The following is a 27,033-nucleotide window of genomic DNA, read 5'->3' as shown; positions in this document are numbered from 1 at the left end:
CCCTGTCCGAAACGAGCGACGTGAAACTCCTCCTGCCCAGCCAAAATAACCTCGCCGCAGCCTCCCATTCGATTTCTGGGCAAACAATCAGCCCACGCATGAGCCCAGGCCCGCATCAGAATTACCAAGAGCTTGGCTATAATGTACCACGTTCGCGACCGATTCAATGAGGGCACATGCGAAACGTCGAGGAGATGAAAGGAAACCCCCCTGGGATTGCGTAGCCTCGGAGCGTATTTGAAGCAGTTCTCTTGATGTCGAATTTGGCGGCGAACCATGGCCGCGCGCTTGGATCGCTTGTAATGGTTTCTGCGTGTTGGCATACTTAACCGTCTGCCGATCCCGCTCTTGTCGGTAAAAAATACCTCGACAATTTTATTCGAGGATCTGCCTGTTACTGTGATACAAGTCTAGAGTATATTCCAACATCGAACGCCAAGACGCTACAATGCCGGTCCTCGACCCAGAGCTCATTGGCCGCGGCCTGAATGAGATCACTCATCAACTCGCTCGCAGAGACGTGGATCATCGGGTGTTGGAGACGCTCGCAGTTGGTATGTTTGATCTCGTAACTCGTACCACGCATTTCTTGGTTCTATCAATCGAGGCTGACATGAATCTAGCGGCAACATGCATCTTTGGCGTTGGAGGATATATTTACTGGGCAATGAAGCAAAAATGATCATTTACACGACGCTATGCTCAAAAACATCACATATAACTTCTTCGGCGAATCGCAGCGCAAGCCGTCGGCTGCCCCGACTACCACGAGCAACTCAACCACGCCGCGTCGCAATGCTGGCGACAACGAGTTCACTCGACCAGCCGCCTGACTTGAACCGTAACGGTACGCGCTACGGAATGACTTCGCAGGACGAGGCCACCATATTGCATCAATGGAATACCATGGATAGCGTCATGTACAAACTCGTCAAGGCGTCTTGGTCGACACGCGATGGAATAACACGAGGCATCGAGTATGCATTCAGCCTGAGGGCACTTACTCAAGGTCCCGAGCAATACATTGCACGCCAGTTTTCGTCAATGGCATGGGGAAAGGGCGGCTATGCCATCCAATGCCTACCTCAGGTCCTTGACCTCTGTTGATAGATAGGCGTGTGTACAAGCTGGATGGAAAAGAAAATCCACGGCATAGTCGCTGCATCATACAGAGACTACAAAAACAGTTTCAAAACAAGAAATAGGATATATTCATCAACCAATAAACCCGACCCCATGTGATCAGTTCGTAATAATTCAAAGCCCTCCTTTGAGCCAGTGTGGTATCAGATCATAGCACAAGCAGCAAGCATGGCCGCCCAAATAGTAGTCATTCACTCATTACTCCTTCATTATGTTCGTTCATGAACTTGTGCCGACCGTCGTCGTGGCCCCTCCGGCGGGCCGCTGGGCAGCACCCCGGCGGATGTAGTCCTTGTTCTCGATGGTGACACTCTTGGTCATGTGGTTGACCTTGTATACACCCACGAGGCGAGCTGCGAGCTCGAACATGTTGTTTCGGAGCGAAATGACAATGAACTGCGCATTCTTGGTCCGCTCCTTGATGTAGTTGGCCACAATAGATACCTGTGATTGACAAATTAGCAACAGATCGTCATGGCATCTCATTGAGCAACTTACGTTTCTGAAATCCAGCGCAGCATCAATCTCGTCCATGACATACAACGGGGTGGGCTTATAGTGATGCAGAGCAAAGACTAATGCCAAACTCGACAGTGTTTTCTCACCACCCGAGAGGTTCGAAATGTTCTTCCAACTCTTCTTGGGCGGCATGACACTGAACAAGATACCCTCGCTGAAGGGATCCAAGCTGTCCACCAATTCAAGCTCAGCATTACCACCCATGGTGATCATCTGGTACATCTCCTTGAGCCTCAAAGAGATGGTGCTGAAACCTTCCATGAATCCTTCGAGACGCAAGCGGCGTAGTTCATCGCACCGCTTCTTGGCAGCATCGCGGGTAGTAACTGCGGTGCTAAGGTCCGAAGACCGGGCCGCATGCTCCTCCACACGGCGGCGGTACTCTGCAAGGACGGCGACATCGACGTTGACGTTCTGGGTCTTCTCCTCAAGCGCGGCAATCTCGGCCTTGAGCTTCTCCTTTGACATGTCCTTTAACTCGTCGGCGGTGTACGTTGGCAGCTCATTAGGCTGGTGAATCACCGTCGTATCCCCTTCTTCTTCCTCTTCCAGCTTGGAAGCCTCTTCGGCCTCCTGCTCAAGTTGGCCCGTGGGAGAGTCAGGTGTGCCATCACTGTCCTGGGTCTCCTTGGGAGGTGAAGGTGTCTTCGGAGGGGATACGCCCTCAAGATCGCTGACATTTTGAAGGGCCAGCTTGCCAAGCTTTTCATCCCAGTACCGTAATCTCTTCTGGTTCTCTGCAAGTGCCTTTTGGTTTTCTTCGAGCTTGTTCTTCATCTCGATTTCAACAGCGCGTGTTTCATTGAGCTCAGATGTTTTCTCGTCGAGCTCTGCCTTGACTCCAGCAAGCTCCTCTTTCTTGGCAGAAAGTGCCTCAGCGGCTTCATCAACACTGGCTTGCAGTGATTCAGACTTCTCGCTCTGGTTCTCAACCTCTGCCTCGAGCTTTTCCAGATCGCGCACAGCAGAGGTAAGCTCCTTGGTAGCCTTGGCATGGTCCTTCTCCAGCTTAGTCTTGGACTTCTCGGCCTTGACACGCTTGACTTCGGCAGCCGAGACCGCTTCGTTGTAAGAAGCAATCTCCTCCTTGATGGAATCGACCTTGGCACGCTGGGCACGGAGTTTCTCACCACCAACCTCCATGATCTTGTCCTGCAGTTCCTTGATCTCAGCTTCAATATCCTCGGTCTCAGCACGAAGCTTCTCAACCTCCTTGTTAAGCTTGGCAATCTCCTTCTGCAAAGCAGCCGATCTGTTGTCGTCAGCCGCAGAGGGTTGGTGTTCCTTTCCAAGCTCCTTGATACGCCTTTGAGCGTCGACCAAGTTCTTCTCGGCGCTAGAAATCTCAAGATTGATCTTCTGCATCTTGGTCTCGAGCTGTGGAATCTGCTCCTTCAGTTGTCGCAAGCGATTCTCAAGTTCTCGCTGCTGGTCTTGGAACTTTTGGTATTTCTGTTCAAGAACATCACGACTCTCCTCAAGCTCCGTGACATGTTCCCTAGAGATGTCGGCAACGAGCTTGCTGGACATGAGACCTTTCTTGACAGTTGTACCACCACCGGACATGGTACCGCTCTTGTCAATGAGCTCACCAGCCAAGGTGACAACACGCCATCTCTTGGCACCATAGGCAATTCTGTTTGCCTGGGCAAGATCTTGAGCAACGAGGGTGTCCTGTAGTGCATGGTAGAAGGCCGGCCGGAACTTGTCGTCCTTGGCCTTGACCAGGTCAAACAGTCTGGGAGCGTCCTCGGGTGTCTGAATGGGATCCATGCCACGAACACGCAGCTTGTCCAGACACATGAAGTTTCCACGACCAAGGTTTGTCTTGCGGAGATATTCTATGCATTGCTGACCAGCTTCAACAGTATCCGTGACAAAGTTATCAAGCGCGCCGCACGCAGTAGAAATGGCAACATCGTACTTCTTATCAATAGCACCGAGATTTCCAAGACGTCCATGGAAACCATCAATACGACCAGTTTCTCTCATTCTCATGAGAGCTGTGAGGACGTTACCACGGTTTTGGGTTTGGGCAAGACTCGAGCGAGCCTCGTCAGCCTTTTGCCTTGCGTTGGAGACCTTGTTTCGAATGATGTGTTCCTTGGCGGCGAATTGTTCAAGGCCAGCTTCGACAGTCTTTGCTTCCTCGTCGAGTTCGGCCTTCTCAGCTTGGCATTCTTCCAGCTCAGCAAGCTTGGAGGCTCTGCCCTTTTCAATGCTGGCAATCTTGTTCTTCATCTCCTCGAGTGCAACCGAGCCAGCATTGGCCTTCTCTTCGAGAATGGCGAGTTCCGATTCTGCAACAGCAATGGCAGACTGCTTTTGGTTGATCTTCTCCTTCCAGGGCTCGAGGGACTTCTGTTTGGCGGCAATCTGGTCAGAAAAGACCTGGGTCTTGCCTTTCAAGTTCTCGCGAATAGTGGCAAGTTCGGCCTCCTCTTCCTGGATGCTTTGTTCAAGAGCTGCGATTTCTTCAGTTGAGGTCTTAATTTCCTCGCTGCATTGCTCAATAGTCTCATCAGCATCTGTGGAGGATTTCTCAGCATTTGCAATGGTCTTTTCGAGCTTCTTTCGCTTGTCTGTCAGGAATTTGCGCTTCTCGTCGAACTTGACCCTTTCTTGCTCGAACTTGGCAACTTCTTTGGCGAGGGCTTGGTGTTCTTTTTCCTGGGCCTCGTACTCCTTGCTGCCCTTGGCATAGTCTTTTTGAAGCTGCTTGATCACCTGCTCGCTACCCTGGTGCTTCTCTAACTCGGCGTTGAGTTGCTCTTGCATTTGATTGATTGCATCTTCAGTGATTTCCAAGTTGTCTTGACACTCGCTGATATAAAGCTGATACAGTGCCGACTGCTTGAGTGTCAACTCGTTTTCGTCGCGGATAAATGCGAGAGCCTTGTTCTTTTTGTCTTCCAGGCTATTCTTTTCTTTCTCAACATGCTGCACACGTCCACTCTTCTCCATACAGACTTCATTTAAAGTCTCTACTTCTTGAGCTGACTCCTCAATGGGGGCTTTGTACTTGGAGGTACCAATAATGTCTTCTAGATATTCGAGTAGACCATCGTCATGCTCATTGGCAGCCTTTGGCTTCATCTGAGCAATCGATTCGACTTCACCTTGGAGAATCAAGAATCGTTTGTGGTCCAGGTCTACGCCTCGGTCTCTGAGAAGGGTCGTAACAATAGTGAAGTTGGACTCTTTGCCGTCAATGTAGTACTTGCTCGAGTTGTTCTTGAAAGCACGTCGGGAAATAACAATCTGGGAGTTTGGAATGACTTCGGAACCACCGCCAGGCTGCTTGCAGTTAGTACCGTCAGATGCACAGAATAGAGCGGAAAACCTACCTGGTCCATGACTTCCTGGAAGTGCACGGCAACTTCACAATGGTCCAAGTTGGGGTATGCAGCCGAATTGTGGATAAGCGCGGAAATCTTGCCTTGTCGCATTTTGCTGGCACGGAAACCAAAGACAAAAAGTAACGAATCAATGACATTGGACTTGCCCGAACCATTGGGTCCCACAACTGAGGAAAAGGAAGCATGGAAAGGTCCAACTTCCTGTCGCCCAGCATAACTCTTGAAGTTGTTCAAAATGAGGTATGTGATGACTATGCGAGGCTTCGGGCCCTTGTCTTCCTCGGGGACCGGGACAGCCATCTGCGCCCGAGACTTCAATACGATATCCATGGGCTTCTCAAAGACGGCATCCATCGCCTTGATGGGCTTGATTGTGACATTCTCGTCACCAGAAGGCTGGGAATCGGCGATGCTCTTGTTGGTAATATCAGCAAGTGGCGTTCCTCGGCCTGGAGACTTTGGTTCGGGTGTAGCGGCTGGCTTTGGTGTGGCCAACAAATCTTCCGATGCCTGTGATTGAGCACTTGGGGATGGCTCCTTGTCCTTGCGTGGCGCGACGCTCTTCCTTGTCCTCCGGACTGCAGGCTTCTTCACCGCCGATTCATACTGCTTGATGATCGGCGTAGCGGTAGCATCTGGGTCCATCACCTCACTTGCCTCTGAAGGGGCGACGCTCCTACGAGGTCGACCTGGACGCGGTGTTGATGCAGTGATATCCGCATCGTTGACCTCGCTCGCTTCAGACGGCGCCACGCTCTTCCTGACTCTTCTTCGGACTGCAGGTTTCTTCATCGCGGACTCGGACTCTTTGATGGCAGGCGTAGCGGTCACGTCAGGATCCATCACCTCACTCGTTTCCGAGGGCGCAACGCTTTTGCGTGGACGACCTGGACGAGGCGTTGAGGCAGTCACATCGGGATCCATTACCTCGCTCGCTTCGGATGGCGCAACACTCTTGCGCGGCCGGCCTGGGCGGGGTGTCGATGTTGCTGCTGATGTGGCTGTCTTCCTTCTGCCTCTGGTCGCTCGGGGTTTCGGAGCCTCCTCTGGCTCCAGTGTGAACTCATCTTCGCTTTCTTCTTGGCGCTTGATGGGTGTGGCGCTGGCGATCTCATCTTCGTCTTCTGACTCGATAATGGCTGCGCGCCTCGTCGCAGCGGCACGGCGGGTGGGTCGGCCAGACATGGCGTAAAAGAAATAACGACGTAAATCGCCGAATTGATGGAATTTATCGTCTCAGTTTGCTGCAATGTTAGTATCTGGCACAAGTCGTGGTTGATGTCGTTATTGTGCCATGTGTTTTGGTATTTGCGTTGTGGTTGCTCATAGGCTTTGATGCCTCAAAAGTAAATAAACAATTCCCCCACCTTCAAACCTGCGACCCCCTTGTTTAGCGCGTCAATGGCAACTGCTGTCAGATTTCCGCCTAAACACGCTAGTCTCAGGCACTTGAAGTCTGCGAATCCGAAGAATCCCCGGCGCAAGCCAGTGCAATTGGGCCTGAAAGCTATCGGAGCTCTCATCAAAGGTCAAAACAGCTTGAAGTCAATGATACGGAGCAAAGAATAATTTTTGTTTTTGCTGTCCACCACCAAAAACGCCCGACAATATCTCGGCCGGTCTGCACAGCAACCATGATTGACTTTGGCAACTTTGACCGTGTCTTTGGTCCACTGAACCCGTTTCCGTACGATCGGACCTTTATTCAGGAAGCAGAAGGCTTCCGCCGCAGCTTCGAAGGTGCTCTATTCATTGACAAGATCCTGGCGGCATTGGGCCTTGCCAAAGGTAGGCGTAAAATAACACCGAAACCACAGTCGACCCGACGCGTTTGGCATGCTGACGAGATCCTTCTAGTCCGTGGTCTCTATCCCCCGAAGTCTGAAGCGACCCTCCACCAACTGCACGAGAAGGTCACCGCCTCGACAACCATTGCGACGCACCACAAGCTTTCTATATTGTACTACCTTCTCCTGGACATTGACGAGTTTCTCAAGTCTCAGCCAGGTCACATCGATGGGAACAAGGCAGACCAATTTGCTAATCGCTCGGGTCTTCCCACCAAGTACCAACTGTTGATTAAGGGATTGTGGCACTTCGACCGCCAAAAGTTTGACGTCGGTTTGGAATACTTGACACACCCAAGCTTGACCCCCGAATTTGCCGATGATATTATTACGGTACTCGCGAGACAAGCCACCAAGGACGGAGACTATACGTTGCCTCTGGCATATTGGCACACTGTCCAGCCAGTACTCAAGACCGAAACAGCTGTCCAGTTGCTGTTCGACGCCCTGATCCAGAGTGACATTGGCGAGGCACTGCGCTTCTCAAGAGCGAAGCCAGAAGCACAAAGGCAGGGCCTCTTTAAGAGACTGGTGATTGGTGTACTCGACAGCGAGCGTGGTGATGAAGCAGCAGATCGTGCTGGCGAGCTTGCAAGTCTACCATTCGATGAGAATGAGGATGAGTGGTTCCGGGAATACCTTGCCAGCGGCGAGGGCAAGAGGTTGAAGATCGCTAGAGATACCCTTCTTATGCGCCGCATCGCTCTCGGTGAGCCGGTTTCGACAACTGGTGAGAAAGGTACATGGGGCGTTGTCATGGAGGCCTTCAAGGTGGGCAGTGGAGGTCGAACGTGAGGTACGGATCCCACGGGTCGGACTACCAAGAAAACAGACATGAATGTTCAGTCGTGTTAGAAGTGCATAGCGTTGGCGTTTGGGTGATAATTTACTATTGCAGGGCGTTTAGACTCGGAAAAGGGAGACACGTTTGTTGGACAGAAACAATTTGTTCCTTGGGACTTGCGAATCGCAATATTGTGTTGGACTCTGCTTAGACGTACTACATACGAACAGTGACTGATGTTCCTAACTTCACGCTAGGAAACCATTCTGTGTAGCTCGAAGGTGGTTAGCTCAGTATAGGTTTGCATTGGTATACTCTGTAGATCGATATTGATTGTTATGTCTTCTCGTACACCTATGCGGTCTCTCAAATAGAACACAAAATAGAGTCTAATTTGATGGCACTCTTTTCCTTTCTCCCAGGGGGTGCATCGAAGCGCAGGGCGTAACTGTGCATTTAAGTTATTCAAAAAGAAAATTAAACATGCGATAAACAATAAAAAGATTGGTTTTGTTGGGGGGGAAAAAAACAAGTTGTCTCCGACACGGGGAATCGAACCCCGGGCATGACGGATCAAGATGAGAGCGTCATATGTTAGCCACTACACCATATCGGATGTTATTTATTGAAAGTTTTGTGCTTCAATATTATCATGTAAGCTAGTCCTTTTCCCATCCGATGACCCGCTTTCGACTGGTTTATTTCAATTTCAAATCCCAAAGTCTGAACCCTGAGTCCAAAGGTATTTCTTCTCTATTGAACCATTAACAGCCATGCATAGCTATACATCCATCCTAAATATGCTTTGGATAATAGAGTTCTATTCTTTTAAGATGGCATTTGTTACAGTGTTTAAGCTGAGTACTACCTACCTAGGTATATGTGTTGGTCAATCTTGCTGGCACAAGACAATCAAATTGTGGTCAGGTTGCACAAAAGTCTTGAGTCTTACGAATTCATACAGCGGTATTCGGACATGGACAAGCTTTTCCGATGTTTTTTTAGTGTTCGATTATACATTTGGACACGATTACCATGGCGACTGATGTGATCGATGCCAAAAACTGCGTAATGCGAATGTACAACTTCGTGGGGAGTCCGGGCCATCCCACATGAATGTCAACGCGGGGTCATGGGGGTTGTATAAATGTGCATTCGCGAGTGGCACACCCATCTGGTACCAGGAATGATCTCTAGAACTTTTACATAATGGATAATGCTTGAAAGCCTGTTCTGGACATATATAATCCTTCATCACCTCACAATTGCAAGAGTACAGTGGAGGCAGTCATCTAGCCGGCTACTCTCCAGTGTCCACTTCAAGCAGAAATGTCTACTCAGTACAATGCAATCCGAGCACCTTACGATGAGCTCAGAAAAGGGTACCTATCCATCATTGAGCGAGAGAATGTACGCGAAGCTGTGGCTCCGTACATCAAGGGGGCGAAAGTACTCGAACTCGCATGCGGGTCAGGCTTTTATACTACATACCTTGTAGAATGGGGGGCCAGCAGAGTGCTGGCAGCCGATATTTCCAGCGTCATGCTGGAAGAAGCGCAGCGGGCAGTTGACAGCGCGGGATTTGGGCCTAAAGTGACTCTTCTAGAAGCCGATTGTGGGAAGCCCGAGGAATATGCCGGTGGACCGTTCCAAGTTGTGGTCGGTGGCTGGATCCTCAACTATGCAGCAAACATCGAAGCCTTGACTCAGACGTTTCGCAACATTGCCATCAATCTCGAAGAGGGGGGCGTCTTCATCGGCGTCACGCCGCCGCCGACCAATGACCCTGTCGCCTTTTATGAAGCTGAGAACCGTGTCCGGCCCGCTCCCCGGGGCTCGGGGCTACTTGTGAGCCATTCTACTGGCACAGTGGAAGACGGAGTCACGGTTCATAGGCATGCCGATACGTCTGCCGGCGTCGTCGATTTTGATACATACCACTTGCGGCGGGATACATATGAAAGGGCCGCCAGAGCTGCAGGTCTCCAAGGAAAGTTTGAGTGGAGCACCACGAAAGTGCCTGTTGATTTCTTGGAAAACCCCGCTGGCGGCGCCAGTAGAGAAGAGCTTGAAACTTATGGCACGGTTCCGCACTACGGTATTCTGGTGATATCGAAAGATTGAGTTGCTTGAGGTTCTCGGAATAGGCCTTATACTCTGAGTCTCTGATTTATTGGCTCATGAACTCATCCGTAATGGGAATAATTTTCGAAAAGGCGATCACTTGTGGCTGTCATGGAATCTTTAGTTCTAACAGACAGTGAGCAAGAACCTGGTCGGCATGGCAGACCGGATTCACATCTCTGTCCATGTAACGGATGCGCGTAGCCATGGCGAAATTTACATACACCAAACATAGAATTATGCCCCCTTTCTGTGATCATCTTTGAGCCAATGGGTCAATGGACGCACAGCGACACATACACGAGGGAGCCGTGACCTAGAGGCCATGCTCATCTCGAAAGCAGGTTGAAATGTAGATTGGCAAGCACAATTTTCTGATACGTAGTGGAATGATTCCTTCTATGTTATCTTGGTTCGCTTACCTAAAGCACAAACACAAGGTAACATGGCTGGATCTTTCGTTTTGTATAAATTTGCCAAGACCTTGAAATAAAGTATTTGAGCCGCGGCAGGCCCCATTTTGGAGCCTCTGGGGCCAAATTCCACCAATGTGCGCTGGGGCCGCCGACCTGAGTTTCCAGGTCGCTTGTCCGGATCGAGCCGAATTCAACTCCATCCGCCCCTTATTGGCCACTCGTGGCACTTTAACCCAGCAAGCCGGGGACAAGACCCTTGATCGCGCTCCTTCAAGCAGTGACTTTCATTAGAAGAGTCTTCCTGCAACATGCGCCGAGCACAATCATCTGTTGCCGCCATCTATCTGAAAGCCGAGATGGCGCTAAGAGGCAATGCCCCTTCATTCTCCTGTACCTGGAAATCGAGATGACGATTATAGGCAGGCTGCGGGAGGAGATGCTCTGTGATATAAATCGTCTAGGTTTGCTGTTGAAATGCTGCTTCCTAGTTTCCACATACATTCTACTTTGCATTGTCCAATCTTGTCTCTAGTAGGCATATCATTCTGTCGCCGGGCGACTTTCCCTTCGTTTTATTTCTTGAAATTTGTATTCAATCACTTTCTTTTTTCAAAATGAAGTCTGTCATCTCTGCAGCAATTTTGGCCTACGCCGCCGGAAATGTCGCCGCCCACGCGACTTTCCAGGACCTCTGGGTTGATGGTGTTGATCAGGGAACAACCTGTGCTCGTATCCCTCTGAGCAATTCGCCCGTGACCGACGTTACCTCGGACGACATTGTTTGTAACGCTGGTACTTCTGCAGTCACGTCCAACTGCGACGTGACTGCTGGATCTACTGTCACTGTTGAGATGCACCAACAGCCCAATGATCGATCGTGCTCAAATGAAGCCATCGGCGGAGCGCACTACGGTCCCGTCCTCGTTTACATGAGTGCTGTTTCGGATGCCACGAGCGCTGATGGCTCCGATGGCTGGTTCAAGATTTTCGAGGACACTTGGGCCTCTGCTGGTTCATCTGGCAGCGACGACAACTGGGGTACCAAGGATCTCAACAATTGCTGCGGCAAGATGGATGTCAAAATTCCCTCTGACCTTGCCCCTGGTGACTATCTCCTCAGGTATGAGCAAAGTCCTTCGAAAACATAAGCAGACAAGTCGCTCTACTGTTTGCTAACCAATACTACTAGAGCTGAGGCTATTGCCCTGCACTCTGCTGGCTCTTCTGGTGGTGCGCAGTTCTACATGACATGCTACCAACTTACCGTCAGTGGTAGCGGCGCTGCTTCCATCTCGGACACTGTGCTCTTCGTAAGTTTTATATCCAAACTTTTGTGTTGCTTGATCATGCTTGCTTTCAGCCCATGTCTCCAAAATCCTTTCAATCATCACTCAAATAGGGGGCTCCAAGCGATTCATTCCCCAATATTTCCTTGATAAATATCCAAATACAATGACTGACCCGAAAACCTACAGCCTGGTGCTTACGATGCCTCTGACCCCGGTATCCTGATCAACATCTACCAGTCGATGAGCACCTATGGGGCTCCTGGTCCCACTGTCTACTCTGGCGGCTCTACCCAGAGCGCGGGTGCAACCTGTGCTGCCAGTGCTACTGGTGCAGCTGCGACCACCTTGGCCTCTGCCTCGGCTACCACAGCTGTCACCACTGCTACCACCTCGTCCACAGTCTCCTCTCAAGTACAGGCCGTGACGTCGGCTTCCGTCGCCAGCTCTTCCTCCCAAGCAGCCGCAGCTACGAGCGCTGCCAGCACTACATTGACCACTGCCGCGTCTTCGGCCACCAGCGCCACCGAGGCCGCGTCCTCGGCCGTCACCTCGACCGTAAGCTCTGCCAAGGCAACTTCGACCGCTGGCTCTACCTGCAAGCGCCGACGCAGACGCGCGAACAAGAACCGTCGCTCTTAGAGGGTTGGTGATACAACGGATGGAAGGTCGATGAAGAGCTTAGCTTCAATGTATATATTTGCACAGACCATGTGAATAGACTTGTTATCATAAAAGTTTAGATTTGTACCGCGCCCAGAAAAAAAGCAATTTTTATATCATAGAGGGGCACTGGCTTGACTGGTTGTCGCCTTTCTCGATTGAGCTAACAAAGCTCCAAACTACACGGATGTGTTCCTTTTTAAGTGCCTGGTTGTGTATTGGTGGCCTCTTTGTAGGCGGTAGGCACCGGAGTTGCCTTTTCAGTTTATGCTTCGATGAAACAAGCGGCGCCATGTAATTTGTTTTTCTTGGACCTGCCGTTGAAAACCTCCAATAATCTCTTGCCTCGTACGAGGTATCACGATTCCGATCCAATGGACGGGTTTTCATGTATTGCCGAACGGTCAATTTGTACATCGTGTGACAAAATTCGAGACATGCATCTAGCTGAATTCCGGCGAGGCGTACCACTACTTACCGAAATGTGGCAGGTCAATGTGTATAAGTATATGAGCCCAATGGAGCCATTGTGCTGGCAACGCTCAGCTCGCCCCCTGATCTGACAGTCTGTACCTGCAGCCATGTCGCTTCTCGCAGTCGAGAGTGAAGCACCTCAAGTAAGCCCCATGGAAACCCAATCTGAGCTCCATGTTCCATCTCCAGTGGTTACCTCATATCAGATGAATCAATCTCAACACGACTGTCACCGACATAGCCATGCAGCCGATCAGCCCGGTCTTGAGGTATCCCAGCCAGATCTCGAAGTCTTCCGGCCAGCCCATGAACAGAATCCATCAGACGTCGATATAAATAAGTACTCGACGCCATATGGAGTACGCCAGTCAAGCCATAATAACTATGAGAACCAGGCATACTCTGCTGGACAAGGATCGGAAGCCCCCAATCTGCCGGATCCAGAGGAAAAGACAAAGTCACAGAAGAGACGAATATGTGGGCTGTCTGTACCGACACTTGTCTTCCTGATTATGCTCGCTCTCTTAGTGGTTGGCGCATCTATTGGAGGAGCTATAGGCGGCATCGCAGCTACACGGTGAGTGGCAGACCGCAAGAGCAAACTCGATCCTAATCTTGGCCTACAAGTCACTACGACGACAAAAGCAGAGACCAGAGTTCTGCAGCAACCTCCGAGGGTTCCGCGTCTGGAACTTCAGTATCAAGTCATACTACTAGTACTACCTCTTCACAAACCGCCCTGCCCACCTCCGTGAGTGTCGACTGCAACAGCGTGAGCGGAAGGCATCAAACGATACAGATGAACAAAGGGCTAGCATACACTTTCTCCGTGACGTGCGGTAACGACATGCTAAAGACATCGGGCGGCCCAGGGATCGATATCTTCGCGACCAAAGTCTATACACTTGATGATTGTCTCAGGGCATGTGCTACATACAATAACTATTCCGCCACGAATGGCTGCGTTGCCGTCAGTTTTAACACAGGTAGGTCTTCTCTCGAATTGTGGGGCAACGTGACGCTTTGGGATTTCATCAGGAATCTAACTTGGATGCCAGATATTGCTAGTTATGGTTCGGAATGGAATGGAAATTGCTTCGCGAAAAATTCTACTGGTAACACTTTAAAGGACTTAGGCCAAAGTTTCGTAGCGGCGGTCTTGGTCGGCTCCTCGTAGTCGCTATAGTTCAATATGTTTATATCGCACCGACGGTTAACACATAGATCATACAAGAAACACTGAACAGGAACATGTGACATTTCTTACGAGGGCTCTCATCATAGAAATTTTCACTTTGTAATGGGGCCATAAATTGTGGCAGTTGGATGAAGTCAAGTTCGGCAGCGGACTACAGTCTACATTTCGAAACCAACTTATACAAACAATGTACTACTATTATTGTTATCATGTCTCATGAATATATGATAGTCTATCAACCAAAAATCTCGACCTTGACAGTATTACTAGCAAGATCGCCCATGACGGCCTTGACAATGGTGCCAGAGCCGGAACCAACGTTTCCGCTGATGCTGGCCGAGTAGAGAGTATAGTTGCCAGCGGTACCGTACTCGGTCATGGCGACCGTCGACGTGGCAATCACCCTGGCGGCTGTACCGCTAATGGCCCCGGGAATGTAGAGAACCAGCTGCATTGCATCGTCCGTTACTGACGAGGTCAGTACTGCGGCCTTGACTGTGCCGCTGCGATTACTCGTTGTGCTCTTGGCTGGGAGGACAAAGATCTCGTCATTGATGTCGTAAGAGACATCGCCAAAGCTGAGAGATGTCGTGCCGGGGCTGTCGATGGTGCTATTAAAGGCATAGTAGCTCGTTGAGCCGAATAGAGACCCACCAGTACCCGAAGCTGTGGCGCTTGTGGCGGTGAAGTCACCACTCGATCCAGAGATGGTGTAAGTGACATCTGTAGGCGCTGAGCCAGAGCTGTAGAGGTTCCTGATGCGACCAGCGATGGAGACCGAGCCGGTTGAGTCAATGTCAGTGGCGAGCTCAATAGCCTTCCAGGCCATTGGGACGATCGGGTCTGTCAAGGTGGATCCGCTGGGGACAGTGTTGATCATGCGCTCGAATACGTCGAAGCAAGTAGATCGGAATGCCAATTCTTCCGAGAGATTCTGCATGGTGGCATTATTGTCCGAGGCGTACAGACGCAGATCAGACCGATCATCGACGCTGGGTGCTGTGACAAGCAGTCCTCCCAAGGACCCAGTGCCGTCCAGGCTATTCAATGGGTCAGCTATTGGTTTATTGAAAGTACATTCTCCAAACTCACTATTCGTTAACGACAGTAGCATCAAACGAAGCAGGAGTGCTATCGAATCCCACTCCACCATGGGTGCTTTAGACTGTTAGCATACATTCAGAAAGCTTTGGTCCCGAGTCTTGCGTGACTTACTTGTTGGATGTTACTGTGCTCTCATCAACGATATCGGGGAAGTTGGAATAATGAATGCGCCCAAGGGAGTGGCCACAGGCACTGAAGCAAGTCAGTTCGACGGAAGAGTATAGTAGGCTGCAGAAGTACTAACGTTGATGCAATAGCGTCCTCTTGGCTGAAGCCTGCAGCCTCAAATTGAGCTAGAGTGTCCTCCAAACTCGTAGTTGGCTCTGGCACTCCAGACGGTCCAGCTGCGAGGGCGTCTGTCCTGCCGGCTCTAAGGGGAATGCCTGTAGAGTTTCCACTACAAGTAGCAACAGCGGCCACAATACCCTTTACTTGTTCAGCGCGTTGTCAATGATTATTCATTGGAAAGTCACTGCTCACCAAAGCTATGTTGTCTGCCATGCTCACATAGGCCGTGATTGTCTGGCGATCATGTTAGAGAACGGAGTAAGTCACTGATCTCATGAAAAGGCTTACTGGCAACATCTGCAGCATGTTAGCATAGTTCACGCACGTAGACCTGAGGACTTACGAATTTCAGGGTGTCGTTGACAAAGAGGCCAGGATTCTCAGGACGATCGGCTTCGTAGGCAATGGAGCCATCTAGTCCTCTGCTTCGTATCAGTCTGTATGTCAAAGAGAAGAGTGCCTCATGATAGTTGCATACCCGGTGCCAGCGGAAACATCCGCCGTCACGAAATCGTGAAAGACCAATCTGACCCATTGAGCAGAAGACTGTTCTCCCTCGATTCCAGTTCTATCCTGGAAGTAGTTACTGCAGGGACTGACTGCGTTGATGAAGCCATCAAAGTTGGTCCCGCTGTTGTCAACGAGGAGGTGTTCCATCTCCTCGTATACATCACGAGCATCGATGCCATCAAGGATAGCCGAGCCCAAGCCCACAAAGAGCTGGGTGAGCGCAAGTGTAGAAGCGAATGTGTGCATTGTCTAGGCAAAACCTGGAGACTAATAACGAGAGTAGTTGATGATAACTTCAGGTTCCTCCTTCAAACTAACTCACATCATGAAATAGACAATATTTATATTTAACACATCCTGTGACCCTCATCGTGGAACGCGCGGCTATGGTTGTACGATACTCCAGTAAAAAGCAGTGTTTAACGCAGAAATAAACCATTGTCAGATATCGACCGGCTTCTTGGCCTTGTCCTGCAGGAACGCGTGGCCTTGAGCATATTAAAAGTCAAAGTCTGCAGTTGAAGCCAGCGGTATTTCCCTGATCGTGATGTTACCGTCGCATTTGAGTAGGGTAAAGCTACATGAGCGCATTCAATAGTAGATCTGCAATCCGGACCCGTGCCCAATGGCTTTCGCAGGGTCTAGCGTTTCAGTGCATATGTATCTGCCAGGGGAGCGGCTCCACGAGCTTGTATAGGACTATGATATTGTTGTTCTTGTTCCGCTCGTCTAAATTTATACAATGTCTTTTGAACTTGAGAGTCGCACGAGCCGCGTTGATCTGGCCCCGGGGTTTTTGGGGGGACCCTGGCGATCCGACGACCGAAATTGTCAGCGCAGTAATTTCGGTTGAGTCTTGATTGGAACCAGCTTTGTTCGCCGTGGGCCCACGATTGTTTCCGTGCATGGCGATCATACAATCCACCAATGGCGTCTGTCCAGTTACGTTCTGCGGACCGCGCAGTGGATAGCCGCGATGACCTTTCAGCGTGGAGCCGACAACCTGGAGTTGAAGGGTCAAAGCAGAGATCGTCATTCCTTCGCTGCTTACCGTTTCCTGTCGTGCCATAGTGCGCCTGCAGAGTGCGCGCTTCAGGTGCTGCTCCTGCTTGTCGGCACATCTGTACGCTGTCGATGCAGTGCTGGGAATCTCCAAGAAATATGCTCACGGAGGTACTGTTCGAGCCAAAGCGGTGCAGTCAAATCCCAGTACCTTGCATCTTCCAACCCCAGCCCGGGGTTCTCGGAGAAATCGTGAATGGTCAACGTACCCTGCGAGGTTGAGCTTATCTGTGGGAAATTCCGAGGCGATATTCCGGTTTGTCCGGGTTGAGCAAATTTTTTTGTTCTGTTTACCTTTTCTCGTCTTCGAGTCTCGATTCCATGTTCTGTACTTGTTGTTACCATCTATTTATTTTCATGGAGCACTCCGGATGTTTTTTTCATGCCGCTTAATGGTTCATTGGGCCTGTGCATGCCCGGTCCATATAGCGGAGGCTACCGGCATTCAAGGTTTTAAGAGTGGGCTTTCTATAAGCAACCCATCAATCGTATTACACAGTAAAAGTGAGTTGAAATTTAGAAATTATGCGTTGCTGATTGGATGTCTGTGCATGGTGGATAACTTGTGGGTGACCATCGTTGCAAGGATCCCGCTTTCTATTGAATAAACGGACAACACGGGTGGTAATACATGCGTTCTCATAGGACGCAGCTCAGAGTAACAATATGCAGAGAATAATTTATGACTGATGACTGCAGACGCCACTGCTTGCCCATGAGCCACACTCATATGCAGCACTTTATGCATACGATGTTCGTCCCTTGGTGCATATATTTGCTGGGAGACTCTGCAAACCGCAGTAGCGAGCCGCGACTCATCATCAGCGCTGTGTTGGTGAACGCAACACTGGAAGGGGGTATATGGAGTGTTAGGTTCGATTCCTAATGGCGCTAGTTACTGGGGTGTCCATGAAGTTATTCTTTTCTCGCTGGTTCTCTAAATTAAGAATTTGCTGCATTTTTCAGCGCCGAATGATCATGGAAAAAATCTTTCAGAGTCATATCTTGTTTTTCATTCCATCAGTCGTCTACACAGTGTAATGCTTTTGAAGCTTCGGTGAATGAGTAATGTGCTCCATGATGCCGTGTGGGGCTTCAGCCGCGCAAGCAATGTTTGTGCGATCAGTCGTCTTTGGCAGTTTTTGGCGAAAATGTTTCAAAGAAACGGTTCTTTTATCTCCGAATGTGACTTCAGCATTCTGGAATCTCTGCCAGGCCTTATCACGCTGTTCTGGATCCGACCTTTAGAAAGTTTCGACAAGAGGCAATCTTCTTTTCCTCTCCTTTTCAAAGTGTCCCTACATAATAGGCATAGATATTGGTGGGCCATTTTACAGGGCCCTCCTTGGCGTCCGTTTTCTGATTCTCCCAACCAGGAATTGTGCAAATATCCCACAAAGTAGACAGTGGCACGAATCGCCGTCGCATTTGAGGTTATCATGTTTCATTGAAGTACTTTCACCTGTTGGTATGATTTCAGTGACTCGACGGCTCAATTGTTCCGATAATGCAGACGCAGTAATGCGGCGGTCGCCCGAATGCAACCGCCACGGAACCAAATTGTAGTAATGCAGGAAAATGTAACTTCTCGCAGCTGGCGGCTGGACAGCATTTGCCACGATAGGCGCGCCACGCAGACAGATGCAAGTGTGCGGACGAATCCTTGCGATCATGAGTCTAAGTGCAGTTGACATGTGCAATGCACTGAGCGAGTGATTTGCTCTGCATGACTTAAGGAAAGACTGATACAAGGGCGCTCATTTATCCATCCCATACCTAGGTGAACTGCGCGGCAGTAATTCATTTCTATTTTTGCGATCATTGCTCAGACCACAGTCGCATGTGCTAGTGAATGTAAGGCGGATGACAGGTTCACCGCCATGTAAACATATGTCGACTCTACTGTGTATCGAGACTGTCAATGAAGCAATCTTTTCTTTTGACTTTTTAAATGTAACAACAATATGGTATTGGCGTTATCTGGTGTAACGTTGATCGTGTTTGCTTTCTACAGTCGAACGCGCGTACAGCTTGTCCCAGGCAGCCTCAGTATTGTATTCAGAACTCCAGAGTCCCATGAATCGCGACGTGGTTGCTGCATCAATATGTGACTGGTAATATAACCAAAAACCATTCAATGGGGAGTTGTTTTCAAATTGCCCTTTTGTAGGCAAAAACTTGCTGATCTCCTTCAATTCCTGTATGGCGGATCGGGCCGAGGTTCCGCTCTCGGATACCTACTAGGTACCTAGGCATTGCGATCAATGGATGGTGGAAGCCATATCTTGAAATCAAGCCTTGTTGGATGGAATAACTATGTTGGTATTTCGACCATGATGGGCGTGTTGATTGGATTGTTTTTATCCTTACTAATATCAAGGCGTGATTTCAATTTTGACCGGTTCCCTATAAACTCGGAATTTCATTATCGGTGCACCTGCGTTTATGCGGGCGAGATGAACAACGCGTGTGAACGAACGGTATCACAAACTTGAAACCTTAATAAATCAGGAGATTATAGCGAAAATTCGGCTTGACTACGCCAAGCATGTGCCAATATTGATCATTGTAATGTAGAAGAACCCGACAAGATATAGGCTCGAAAGACACGGTCGAGTGGACTGATAACTATTTCTTCCATGATGTATTCCTCTATTCCTTTCTCTGCCAGCTTTAAGTCCCACACAATATCAAGTGGCAAACTTCGCGGGGGAAACTGAAGAGTCCGCCTCGATGCTACCACTGAATGGTTCAGCATTTCATGAGAGAGCATCTGGGGCGGGAGTCTCAACCTCCTGTCTTGTCATACTATGCAGCCTTGGAGCATAAAGGCGTGCAACGTTGCCGTTGGCCTGATGGTTGCCCCATGTGGAAGTACAACACAAAGATAAAATGGATACCAATCTAATACCACTTCATGACGGAAGCGCCTAGTACATCAAGGCATTGTTTAGAAGCGCTATACACAATGATCATCAGAATCAACATCAATCAAGAGTGTCAACTACGCCAGAGCTAGTTTACAGGCCCATCAGTTGGAAGCTCATCGTGATCCAGCAGTCCCAAAGCTTGACGTCTGGTGGGTGCGTCGGGCTTGAAAAATGGCTTCTCTCCAAGTGTAGTAACCCTTGTTCCGTGGCGGGGGTAATGACCGCCATAGTCCCAGCTAGCATTGTGGATCGTGATGCTACAAATATAGGCATTAGAAACGTTGACATGAGCGTAATATCAGTAGATTCAAACTTACCGATTATCCCAAAGCGCAGATGTCCTGGGCGTCCACTTGAATCGCACCTGTATATCCACATTCTTCTCGTAAACGTCGTACAGGTAGTTGAGTATCACATTACTCTCAGCTTTGTCGAGACCAACAATACGGTCCGTCATGGCACGGTTGACCCACAGCGCTTTCCAACCAGTAGCAGGGTGGACACGCACAAGAGGGTGAACACGCTCAACTAGAAGCGTTCGATGTTTAGCAATGATCCACAACACTCAATACTGTTGAGAATTCATCTCAATTTGCATGCAAAAGGCTTAAAGCGCTAGGTAAAGACGAAAAATCGCGTTAAGATACGTACTGTACTTGGGGCCGGCCTCGGGGTTCTCCCGGTCCAGGTATGGGTGTGCAGATCGATAGACGGCATATTTGCCATCAATGATCTTGCGGAAATCGGGGGACAGCTTCTCATACGCGCTGTAGCCAGATGCCCACAGCGTATCGCCACCGATCGGTGGTACGGTGTCGTTATGAAGATGAGTGATGCCTGCCGGCTGCAGCTCATGCACCAAATCGGTATGCCAACGTGATGCGCCGCCGGGGTTGCGGAAGTTGGCTACGCGTTCTGTGGCTTGAAGGGCGGGCCAGATCACGGTAACTCCGAGATGACCCGGGACTTGGGGGACTTGTGGCTGTTGATCATGTTTACATTAGCTCTTGATAAAACTCATCAAGGACACAATTGCAGGAAATCCGGGCAGCATACGTGTACTTCAACCTCGCCGTAGTATTTGCCCAATGCCAATTGTTGCTGAGGGCTTATGTCCTGGTCCCGGAAGAAAACAACACTTCTCTCCGCAATGAGAAGGGCCAGTTCATCCTTTTGCTGATCTGTCAAGTCTTTGAGTTGGAGACCCTCGATCTCCGTGCCGATATGGGTTGTCAAGTCCGTAACCTTGGTGGCAGCGGAGAGCAAAGCGCTCTTGGACTTGTCAGCACGAGCGCCTGCTTCATCATGTTTCCATTCCTGGCTACGAATCTTGTAGACGTCATCTAGGTAAAGCGGTGCAGAGGGCCGATATGGATAGCCTTCCGACAGATCAATGCCGGCTTTCTGCAGGCGCGCCAAGGCCGGCTCCGGCAGTCCAAGAGTATCCTTTCTGGCCGGCGCTACATCGACTATGCGCTCGTCAATAGGTGCTGGAGCCATTGTTTTGTGTTGGTTTGAGTCTTGTGTATTTTCAAAATAGAATTCTGAGATAATGCTATGCTAAGCGAATTGAAAAAAGATTTGGATACATTGCTACAACTCTCTTATACTCAACTGCCGCCACGACATCTCGTCATATGATGGTTTCATCGCGTGGGGGAATTACTCTGTTCATTTGTCATGCTCGATATCTCGATATTGCACAGTAAGGTACTATTCACCTATGTCCGAGGCTATTTCCAATCAAATTAGGCACGGTTAGAAGTCGATGTCCGGACAAGCTGTTGCACATGAGAGCGGGCAGGTTCGAGGAAGGAAGAGCTTCCCGGCATACACGATAATGCAAGATGTAAGCACTGCTACCAACCATAAATGTATGATTGAAGCTTTGGATTGGAGTACTCAATGGATTCGCCATAAGCTAGAGCAATGATGCGACGACATAGTCGAACGTTTTGGGACATGCTCTTATACTAGTGGTCCCCCATGGAGAGGGGCCATGACGCGATATAGCTTGCAGGTGATGTGATCCATGGCAAATAGCCACATTTCAACCTTCAGCATCCGCAAATGTCGACGCTACCCCGCGTCCAGGCATTATAGTCAGGATCTCGGCCGGGACGTTGGCCACCAGATGTCCCACATCTGACAATTACGCGATGCTTCATTGCTCGTTATGGATGACGCCGCCGCACAAGAGCAGATGCGGAATCGTTGCCGGTTGGGTGGCGGGAGATAGCGCCATGACCGCAGTGAAAAAGATTGAATATTGCATATGAAATACCCATGAATGCACTGGGAATATCATATCCAGCCCTGTTACCACAACGTTGTGCATGCAGGTCTCCTCATGGAAGATAAGAAGTCGAGAGCAGGTATCTACATGTCTCCACCACCACCAGGAGGTACAAAAGCCCATGAGCGGACAGCTTCGTCTTTGGTCGTGATGGCGTGAAACCAGGGGCCTTATACGAAATCCCATTACGCCATTCAGGTTGGTCAGCAAAAACAATCAGTGTCGCAAACTTTATTGTCTCAACATGACACCTCCACAGCTCGGGTCCGGTGTCGTAATCATGGACGAGAAGCCGACTGCCGAAGGTACGGCATCGGCGGCAAGTGATGATGATTCCGGCTCCGGAACCCAAGACTTGGTACCAGTTCTTCAGGATCCGAAGAAAACATGGCGTTCCTATGTTTGGGATACTTTCGACAAGTCACCAGAGGAGCGAAGATTCTTGTTCAAGCTCGATGCAGTCATATTGACATTTGCATCTCTTGGTATGTACGATTTCAGAAAATACTTAATCGAACTTGTAAGTCTGACTAAGACAACTTAGGGTACTTCATCAAATACCTCGATCAAGTCAATGTCAATTCTGCGTTTGTCTCGGGGATGAAAGAGGACTTGGGTCTCTATGGCAATCAACTCAACTATATGATCACTTGTTGGACCGTAGGATATGTCATTGGAGAAATCCCAAGGTAGGCCCTACAGCATGCCCACCAGAATTTGTCCGTTTGCTGATATCAAGAAGCAACATGCTACTCACCAAGATCCGCCCGTCGATTTGGATACCTGCATGTGAAGTCACTTGGGCAGTCTTGACTATCTCATTGTCGAAATGCACCACGGCCACTCAAATATACGTTTTGCGGTTTTTTATCGGATTGGCAGAGTCAGCCTTTTACCCTGGTATGCAATACATCATTGGCTCATGGTATCGGAAAGATGAATTGGCAAAACGATCCTGCATCTTTCACATGTCCAGCTCCATTGGCACTATGTTCTCCGGTTACTTGATGACCGCGACGTACAGGCTGAATAACGTTCAAGGGTATAGAGGCTGGCAGTGGCTTTTTATCGTAAACACCATCATCAGCCTTCCCATCGCCATTGCCGGGTTCTTCTTCTTTCCCGATGTCCCCGAGATCACAAGGGCATGGTGGCTGAAGCCAGAGGAGATTGAACTTGCCAAAAGGCGCATGGAACTGGAAGGTCGAGCAAACCGTGGAAGGTACAGCAAAGCCAAGTTCAAGAAGATTTTCAGCAGCTGGCACATTTATATGCTGACACTGCTCTACGTTCTCTTCAACAACGGCTCGAACTATGGTAGCCAACCTGTATTTGCCTTGTGGCTCAAAAGTGAAGGCTATTCAGTTTCAGCAGTCAATTCGTACCCTACCCTGACTCCTGCAGTCCAGATCATCTTCACGCTCATCTATGCATGGACTTCGGACACCGTGTTTCGCGGGGAGCGTTGGCCGTGTATTGTGTTTTCTGGCGTCGTTAACATCATCACCAACACGAGCATGGCAGTCTGGAACATACCCAACGGGTGGAAGTGGACTTGCCTGATCCTTGGATCGATTGGAGGTGGCATCTCCGGAATCAACATGGCTTGGGCACATGAGATTTGTAGTGATGACAATGAGGAGAGGGCCTTGGTGGTAGGAACCATGAACGAGATGGCCTATGTCGTTCAGGCCTGGCTGCCACTGTTGATCTGGCAACAGGTCGAATCTCCTCGGTACCAGAAAGGATTCATCACAATGGTGTTTGTCGCGGCTGGACTGATTGCCACTGCCCTAACGATCAGAGTACTGCACAGAAAGGAGAGGGCCAAGAAATTGCGGGCACAAGAGACAGAGGGTTGAACATGGCCTCGCTGATGCCATTCGTAATTCTACCCCGTGCTCGCCGCAGGCCAAATAGTATAATCTGCAAAAGATACTTTGATAGATGAAATGACCAAGAGACAATGTGACTTATTGTCATGACTTTAACCCCGCTCTGAGAGAACATTGTCCTTCAATGACTGACCTACCAACAGCCTATACCATCATCCCATCATGCGATTTATTATGTACAAGTGCTTACGTTCTAGAAGTATTATCTCGAGATTTCCTAATACTGGTGGGTTACTGTATCCATAACCCATGCTCCAGAGACAAAAATGGAGACAGTTGGAGCCTTTCGAGCCATATGCGCTGAGCACGTAATTGTAGTACAAAGTGAGGTCATTTGTACTTAGCAATCACCGCGCCCTTACCATGAGTTGGCTGCCGGGTCGGAGTTAAGATCTGCTGACTTTTCAATCCGCTGTTGGTATTTTACCATGGGTCGCTCCACGTATTGTTCCTTCTCTTCAAGTACGGACGAAAACAGAAAGCTCAGCACAATCGCAGCAATGGGTTCACTTGACCGTACTGATCATTCGCTTCAAAGCGTGAGTGAGGTTGCTGTAATTGGTGCCGGTATCAGTGGCATCACCTCAGCTGCTCACTTGCTTCGCCAAGGCATCAAACCTACCGTCTTTGAGCGATCGAGTCAAGTAGGTGGCGTCTGGCATTATGATGACAGAGTCGCCAAGGAGCCCAACTATCCGAACATTCAGCCTCCACCACCAACTCAGAGTCGCCCCATTATATCACGAGCCAATGATTTGACGGCACAAACAAGATCTTTTGAAGACGTTTCTATCGAACATGCTCCTCCCGGACCTTGTTATAAGGGGTTGCGAAACAATGTGCCAACAGCCTTGATGAGGAGCATGCTGATGAACTGGCCAGAAGGCACACCTGATTTCGTCAGCCAAGACCACATCGACCAATATATTAGAGACCTCTCTATGTATACTGGCGCTCATGAGCGCGTGCAATTTGACACGACCGTCGACGGTGTATCGAAAAATACGGAAACCGGAAAGTGGGTGGTGAATACCCGAACACTCCGCAAGACGGGTTCCGACTTTGAGTTCCTGGGAAGACGGTGGGAATTTGATGCAGTCATTGTGGCGAGTGGTCATTATCATGAGCCCAAGATCCCGGATATCCCTGGGCTCAAGGAGTGGAAAGAACGCCACCCGGAAAGCATCTCGCATAGCAAGCGATACCGGTCTCCCGAGCCATTCAAGGACAAGACTGTCTTTGTGATCGGGGCTGGTGTCTCGTCTCTTGATGTTGTCCGAGAAAGCCACGCCGTTGCCAAAAGGGTGTATCAGAGTTCCAGAGATGGACAATTCGATATTCCAGCGAGCTTGTTACCCCCAGGAGCCGAGCGAGTTGGAGGCATTGAGAAGTTCGTCTCGTATGAAGGTTCCGCCGCGGGTGATGTGGTGCTCCAAGACGGCACCGTCTTGACCGATGTGGATGTCATTGTACTTGGAACGGGATACATCACGTCTTATCCATTCCTGGGACCACTTCAGGATCCATCCGTCCCAACAGAGGAAGCTGACGATAATATCGTGGTTAGCAAAGACGGTTTGACGACCCATAATCTGCACAAGGACATTTTTTACATACCGGATCCTACACTGATCTTCGTCGGCGTTCCATACTACACTTCGACCTTTTCCTTGTTCGATTTCCAGGCAGAGGTTGTCTCTCGGTTCCTTGCCGGGAAAGCGGCTCTACCCAGTCAGGAAGTATTGCGACAAGAGTATGACGAGCGCAAGGCTGGACTGATAGAGGGCAGCAAGACATTTCACAGTCTCCTGAGAAAAGAGGTTCCATACATGAATGGCATTCTGGAGTGGGTTAATGCAGAAGCGAAGAAATTGGGCCACGAGCCCATGAGGGGAGTTGATGATAGATGGCTCGAGCGATATGAATTCTTTGTAGCAGAGATGAAGAAGAGGAGAGAAACGGATCCAGCTGAAGACCAGGGGAAGCTCCTTATACCAGAGGGGCTGCGATTGAGTGTTGCAGTAGCAAGTGCTTGACGAACGAGTACATCCAGAAGATATGAAATAGTTGTCGAGGCATCTGGTATTTGGCGCACACTGCCTGGGTAGATGCAAATAGTTCAAGATATCTCGCTTTGTCTTTGCAGTGTCCGGACCCAATCACAGTCCTGTTTTTAAATGTTTGCTTCTTCCTCTCAGCCTGTGTACAGAGTACGAGTCACTTTGTGGAAAACTACTATTCGCATCTTGAGGGCAGGTCCGCCAACCTTTCGAGTCAGAAACAACCTCTCGCGATTGTTCGATAGCCAAGTGTTGGTATACATTGGACCTGCCAAGGTACTTTTCAGTCCGCATCTTAGACCACCAAGTGGAGTTATCAAGATATCTGTAGCATGCCAGAGAACTTGCCAAGCCCCCGATCAATTGACGAACCCCGTCGAGATCCGCGAAAGACAATCAATCATTCCTCTCCTTCTGCAAACAAACCTTACTGGTGCGCATCCCACGTAAAGTGACAAATCCCCGCCACTTACAGATAGGGGGCAGACAAGAAGAAACGTCGACTCTTTACAAGGTCGTTTTATCGAAACTCAAAGCTTGCTTTTTTTTCTCGTCCATCCCCTTGTCTGACGACGTTAATACTTCTCGTCCATCCTTGCCATCCCACTCCTTGAGGAGGTGCAGACGGGGCCAACTCCGGACGAGAAAAATCAAGAGGACATTCGACGACGCATCATCTCAATTCAGTACCATCGTCTAACCCAGGTAGGTCCAGAATTTGATTATCCCACCCTTTTGAACGTCAATCCAAACAACATAATCATCTATCCCAATTCGGAATTCTGTCGCAAGATGCAACCCGACCAGAGACAATACTTTGTCAGTTTTCACAACTGACTTCATGATTGTCTGCGGTTTCTATCAGATAACTGTATTTAAGACTGAAAAGGATAGCGCCCAGCGGCCGCCGTTGAAAGGCTGTAAGCATTGTTTCTACGCTGGCAAAGCTGGCTGCTTAGCCACTAACTTGAACCCCGCGGGCCGCAGCAAACAGCGCCTTTAGTGCTGAGCAGACTTTTAGAGTTTGATGAACTGAAGAACAGTGGGAAGGTGCCTGGCTAAAAAGGCCCTACCA

General features: G+C 49.5%; 11 protein-coding genes across 11 annotated transcripts; 8 read left to right on the top strand and 3 right to left on the bottom strand.

Annotated features, from left to right (window-relative positions):
- Positions 1-448: 448 nt before the first annotated feature.
- On the top strand, positions 449-682 carry PFICI_14489 (uncharacterized protein; the record flags this gene model as incomplete). Its single annotated transcript, XM_007843070.1, has 2 exons — positions 449-554; positions 624-682. The coding sequence occupies 2 exons, from the start codon at positions 449-451 to the stop codon at positions 680-682; spliced, it is 165 nt and encodes a 54-aa protein (XP_007841261.1).
- A 113-nt stretch (positions 683-795) lies between these two features.
- On the top strand, positions 796-1,107 carry PFICI_14488 (uncharacterized protein; the record flags this gene model as incomplete). The annotated part of the gene is made up of 1 exon (XM_007843069.1): positions 796-1,107. One exon carries the CDS (start codon positions 796-798, stop codon positions 1,105-1,107), a length of 312 nt encoding a protein of 103 aa, XP_007841260.1.
- A 255-nt stretch (positions 1,108-1,362) lies between these two features.
- Positions 1,363-6,206, bottom strand: PFICI_14487 (uncharacterized protein; the record flags this gene model as incomplete). Its single annotated transcript, XM_007843068.1, has 3 exons — positions 1,363-1,587; positions 1,642-4,959; positions 5,010-6,206. The coding sequence occupies 3 exons, from the start codon at positions 6,204-6,206 to the stop codon at positions 1,363-1,365; spliced, it is 4,740 nt and encodes a 1,579-aa protein (XP_007841259.1).
- Positions 6,207-6,655: 449 nt separating this feature from the next.
- On the top strand, positions 6,656-7,663 carry PFICI_14486 (uncharacterized protein; the record flags this gene model as incomplete). The annotated part of the gene is made up of 2 exons (XM_007843067.1): positions 6,656-6,809; positions 6,879-7,663. 2 exons carry the CDS (start codon positions 6,656-6,658, stop codon positions 7,661-7,663), a joined length of 939 nt encoding a protein of 312 aa, XP_007841258.1.
- A 1,318-nt stretch (positions 7,664-8,981) lies between these two features.
- On the top strand, positions 8,982-9,776 carry PFICI_14485 (uncharacterized protein; the record flags this gene model as incomplete). The annotated part of the gene is made up of 1 exon (XM_007843066.1): positions 8,982-9,776. The coding sequence occupies one exon, from the start codon at positions 8,982-8,984 to the stop codon at positions 9,774-9,776; it is 795 nt and encodes a 264-aa protein (XP_007841257.1).
- Positions 9,777-10,806: 1,030 nt separating this feature from the next.
- Positions 10,807-12,120, top strand: PFICI_14484 (uncharacterized protein; the record flags this gene model as incomplete). The annotated part of the gene is made up of 3 exons (XM_007843065.1): positions 10,807-11,312; positions 11,382-11,502; positions 11,668-12,120. 3 exons carry the CDS (start codon positions 10,807-10,809, stop codon positions 12,118-12,120), a joined length of 1,080 nt encoding a protein of 359 aa, XP_007841256.1.
- Positions 12,121-14,048: 1,928 nt separating this feature from the next.
- Positions 14,049-15,961, bottom strand: PFICI_14483 (uncharacterized protein; the record flags this gene model as incomplete). The annotated part of the gene is made up of 8 exons (XM_007843064.1): positions 14,049-14,853; positions 14,906-14,971; positions 15,029-15,109; positions 15,162-15,343; positions 15,398-15,439; positions 15,494-15,502; positions 15,549-15,627; positions 15,684-15,961. The coding sequence occupies 8 exons, from the start codon at positions 15,959-15,961 to the stop codon at positions 14,049-14,051; spliced, it is 1,542 nt and encodes a 513-aa protein (XP_007841255.1).
- Positions 15,962-19,792: 3,831 nt separating this feature from the next.
- On the bottom strand, positions 19,793-21,207 carry PFICI_14482 (uncharacterized protein; the record flags this gene model as incomplete). The annotated part of the gene is made up of 4 exons (XM_007843063.1): positions 19,793-19,964; positions 20,025-20,235; positions 20,359-20,689; positions 20,764-21,207. The coding sequence occupies 4 exons, from the start codon at positions 21,205-21,207 to the stop codon at positions 19,793-19,795; spliced, it is 1,158 nt and encodes a 385-aa protein (XP_007841254.1).
- A 1,040-nt stretch (positions 21,208-22,247) lies between these two features.
- Positions 22,248-22,696, top strand: PFICI_14481 (uncharacterized protein; the record flags this gene model as incomplete). The annotated part of the gene is made up of 2 exons (XM_007843062.1): positions 22,248-22,488; positions 22,548-22,696. 2 exons carry the CDS (start codon positions 22,248-22,250, stop codon positions 22,694-22,696), a joined length of 390 nt encoding a protein of 129 aa, XP_007841253.1.
- A 275-nt stretch (positions 22,697-22,971) lies between these two features.
- On the top strand, positions 22,972-23,865 carry PFICI_14480 (uncharacterized protein; the record flags this gene model as incomplete). The annotated part of the gene is made up of 1 exon (XM_007843061.1): positions 22,972-23,865. One exon carries the CDS (start codon positions 22,972-22,974, stop codon positions 23,863-23,865), a length of 894 nt encoding a protein of 297 aa, XP_007841252.1.
- Positions 23,866-24,398: 533 nt separating this feature from the next.
- PFICI_14479 (uncharacterized protein) lies at positions 24,399-25,934 on the top strand (the record flags this gene model as incomplete). Its single annotated transcript, XM_007843060.1, has 1 exon — positions 24,399-25,934. The coding sequence occupies one exon, from the start codon at positions 24,399-24,401 to the stop codon at positions 25,932-25,934; it is 1,536 nt and encodes a 511-aa protein (XP_007841251.1).
- Positions 25,935-27,033: the final 1,099 nt, after the last annotated feature.

Source organism: Pestalotiopsis fici, assembly GCF_000516985.1.
Source record: "Pestalotiopsis fici W106-1 unplaced genomic scaffold PFICI_Scf_13, whole genome shotgun sequence".
Lineage (NCBI taxonomy): Eukaryota > Fungi > Ascomycota > Sordariomycetes > Amphisphaeriales > Sporocadaceae > Pestalotiopsis > Pestalotiopsis fici.
This window is presented reverse-complemented; position numbering and strand designations above follow the sequence as displayed.